The sequence below is a fragment of the Sapajus apella genome, unplaced genomic scaffold (genome assembly GCF_009761245.1).
Source record: "Sapajus apella isolate SASKATOON/1434 unplaced genomic scaffold, GSC_monkey_1.0 scaffold85, whole genome shotgun sequence".
Classification (NCBI taxonomy): Eukaryota; Metazoa; Chordata; class Mammalia; order Primates; family Cebidae; genus Sapajus; species Sapajus apella.
The window spans coordinates 1,008,343-1,011,864 of record NW_022437025.1 but is presented as its reverse complement, the minus strand read 5'-3'; the positions used below and the strand labels follow the sequence as shown (position 1 = coordinate 1,011,864).

The 3,522-nt window shown below is 51.7% G+C and overlaps 1 protein-coding gene across 1 annotated transcript in view; it reads left to right on the top strand.

Moving 5' to 3' along the window:
* The window catches only part of RNF212 (ring finger protein 212), a 57,292-nt gene that overhangs the window by 22,708 nt on the left and 31,062 nt on the right, over positions 1 to 3,522 (top strand). The window contains exon 5 of the mRNA XM_032253828.1: positions 708 to 766. Within this exon, the coding sequence (XP_032109719.1) occupies positions 708 to 766 (59 nt within the window). The remainder of the gene's footprint in view (positions 1 to 707; positions 767 to 3,522) is intronic.

Sequence of the window (3,522 nt, the reverse complement as noted above, 5' to 3'; positions counted from 1 at the left end):
GTCCTCTCACCCCCACCCCGTCCTCTCACCCCCTCCCCATCCTCTCATCCCCACTCCATCCTCTCACCCCCACCCCTGTCCTGCCACCCCCATGCCATCCTCTCTCCTCCACCCCTCCAGGCCACCACAGCCCCATCGTACTCCTTGACAGCCACCCAATATCCTGCCTAGAGACTTCTTGCAGGGGCCAGCCTGGGCTAAGCTCTTTTCACATTTTGTGTATGTTACCTCCTAATCCTCCCAGCAAACCTCGAGGATGGTCATGAGCCATAATTGCAGACAGGACAGCGGGATCCCCGAATCTAGTCACTCCCTTGGGGTCTGACAGCTGCCACACACAGGGCCAGGTTCCAGCCTGACAGCAGAGGCTGGCAGTGACGGAGTGTGGAAGGTACTTGTGTCTGACTTTGAGGCTGGGTGCTCCCCTGGCAGGGCTGACACTGAATTCGCATCATGCCAGCTTGTGGAGGGTGCTGCACTAAAACTTGTCTCCTGAGGCTTGGCTTTGACTTAGCTCTGCATGGCCCCCAAGCCCAATTTCCTAAGTACCTGATGGACCGGACTCAAGGCAGGTTTACTCATAAACAGTGTGAGGGTGACTCCATGCAGAGTAGCCTACGTTCAGATTCACGGTTGAAGAAATGTAGAGGGTCACTGTCACTCAGCATAGCCTGTCTGCTAACAAGAGGCTGTATAATTCTGCTTAGATTTCTAGGTTGGAAGAATCCCTTAGGAAGTCAGTGCTGCAGATAGAACAGCTACAAAGGTAAGGCCCCCGCCTCCCCCGGGTGAGTGCAGGCGAGGCAGCCACTGCCATGTGCATTGGTTGTCTGGCTGTCCAAGATCAGGAGGAAAGATGACTGCAGATGCAGAGGGAAGAGCTCGTTCATTTACTGGAAACTTGTGTCAGAGCAAAAATGCTGTCGGAAAACTAAAGAAGGGAGACAAAAAAGAAAAAGTGAAAAAGACATGAATGGTTCCCCTCGGGGCAGGCGCCCCAGTGATTCCTGAGGCAGTGGGAAGGGCCTGGGAGAACAGCAGCACCCCTGGCCTCCCCAGAGTGACCCAGCACAGCCAGGGTGGCCCTGCAGCAAGGGACCTCAGGCATCCACCCACAGCCTGGCAGCCTGCTTTCTGCAGGAGTCAAAGCGTCTGTGAAAGGTACAAATATGTGGTATGTTCTGTATGTAAAGGCACTGCTGTGAAAGGGTGATGCATCTTACAAAGAAATGTCCAGAGTTGCTAGGATTAACCACAATGGGGACTAAAAGCATTAGCTTTCAGTATCTAGAGAATCTAGCCATTTGAAACCCTCCTCGTACGCGGTACTCATCCGTGCCTTTGCCGTATTGCATCTGTTCTGTGTGCACTTGTATTGCATTCATCGTCTCTGGAATTTGGAATCAGTAACAGGCCAAAGTTCGGTTAACACAGTGCTGCACAGATGTGGTGCGTCTTAGGTCTGGCGACGCCTTGGATTTTATGAGCTGTGTTTTGCGTAGTTACTAGTCCGCGTTTGGTGGCTGCACACTAAATTGGAGGTCGAGGAGTCAGTGGCCGTGTGGGTGCTTCTGTCTTCCACCAGCTGTGTGTGCAGGGGCAGGTGAGCCTCCAGCATGTGGGCAGGTGCCCGCCTCCCTGCTGTGTCAGGCAGCTGAGGCCTCACTGGGGCCATGGGGCCTGAGGGAAGCTGGGGATGCCAGTCACAGTGGCTGGTGGCCTGCTCCTGATACAAGGTTCTGATTGCCTCTGGTGAAAAGGGGCTTCTTTCCCCTGTCATTATTTTGGGTTCTGAGAGTCGCCATGGACTTGTGAAGGGTGTGTTCCAGGTATCAGCAAACTCCAGGCCAAATCCAGCCTGCAGCCTGCAGTGTATTCGCTTTCCTATCCTTTTTTTTTTTTTTTTTTTTTTTTTGACAGGGTCTTGCTCTGTCACTCAGGCTGGAGTGCAGGCATAGCGGCTCACTGCAGCCTCAACCTCCCAAGGCTCAGGTGATTCTCCTGCCTCCGCCTCCCAAGTAGCTGGGACCACAGGTGCGCACCACCACACCCAGCTAATTTATTTTATTTTTTGTGGAGATGGGGTCTCACTATGTTACCCATGCTAGTCGTGGACTCCTGATCTCAAGTGACCTTCCCACCTCAGCGTTCCAAAGTGCTGCATTGAAAGGTGTTGGCCACAGTGTAGTTCTGTGTACCCCCAGGTTGACCATGGCTTTTATATTTTTAGACGATTATAAACACGTCGCAACACAGACCTTATGTAGACAGCAAGGCCTCCTGCATTTACTAGCTAGCCCTTTGCAGAAACATTTGCAAACCCCTTTAAAGCATCACAAGAGAAAAGACAGACACTTAAAATGCAATGAAGTGTGGAATTACTTTCATTTTTTCCTTCTTGGTATGTAATTTCTTTCTGTGGATTCCTGTTTTTCTTTAATTCTGTGAAATTCCTGGCCGTTACCTTTTCAGGTAGTACCCTCTGCATTCCCTGCCACAGCCTGCAGCTCCCGCCCTCCATGTCAACGTCCTGCTGTGATTCCGCCATCTTAGGCCACCTGGACACTTGCTGGCTTGCTTCTTCCAGCTCGCTGATTTCCCAGTTAAGCCAGTGAACCCCACTGAGTTTGTTTGTTTTTGTTTTGTTTTGTTTTGTTTCTGAGATGGAGTCTCACTCTGTCACCCAGGCTGGGGAGTGTAGTGACACCATCTCAGCTCACTGTACCCTCTGCCCCTCTGGGTTCAAGCGATTCTCCTGCCTCAGCCTCCTGAGTACCTGGGATTACAGGCGCCCGCCACCACACCTGGCTAATTTTTGTATTTTTAGTAGAGTCGGGGTTTCACCATGTTGACCAGGCTGGTCTGGAACTCCTGACCTCAGGTGATCCGCCCGCCTTGGCCTCCCAAAGTGCTGAGATTACAGGCATGAGCCACCACACTCGACCCCCATTGAGTTTTTGTACTGTCCATTACAGTTAACATTTCTAGAACATTCCTGCTCATTTCACCATTTGGAAAATAGTCCTTGCACATTGTTGCATCTTTGTCTTTCATGTAGTCACTTCACAGGCAGCCCTCTTATTTCCCTTACCTGATACCCTCAGGAATCCAAATCTGCCCTCTTTTCTTCCACTCTCACTCCAGGAGGTATATTTCTGGTGATCTCTGCTGAGGTAGCACAGGTGAATCCCACTTTCTGCATACCTGCTATCACCTGCATTTTCCTGCAGAGAGGGCTCCCCTGTTATCTGCCAGCCCAGCTGACCTACCCCGGAACACGGTGCCCACCAGTCTTGCCAGCCTCACCAGGGTGGCGTTTGTTCTGCCCACGTTTGTTGTCATCTTGATGTCCTCATTGTCGTCTTCCTACCACAAAACAAAGTATGTTTTAGAGTAGTTAGAAGCAGGAGCAGGGACCCTTCAGAGAATCCAGGCCACAGCCCTGCCAGATGCAGAGGCCCATGTGCTTCCACCGACCACAGCCCTGCCAGATGCAGAGACTCAGTCCCTTACACCCATCAC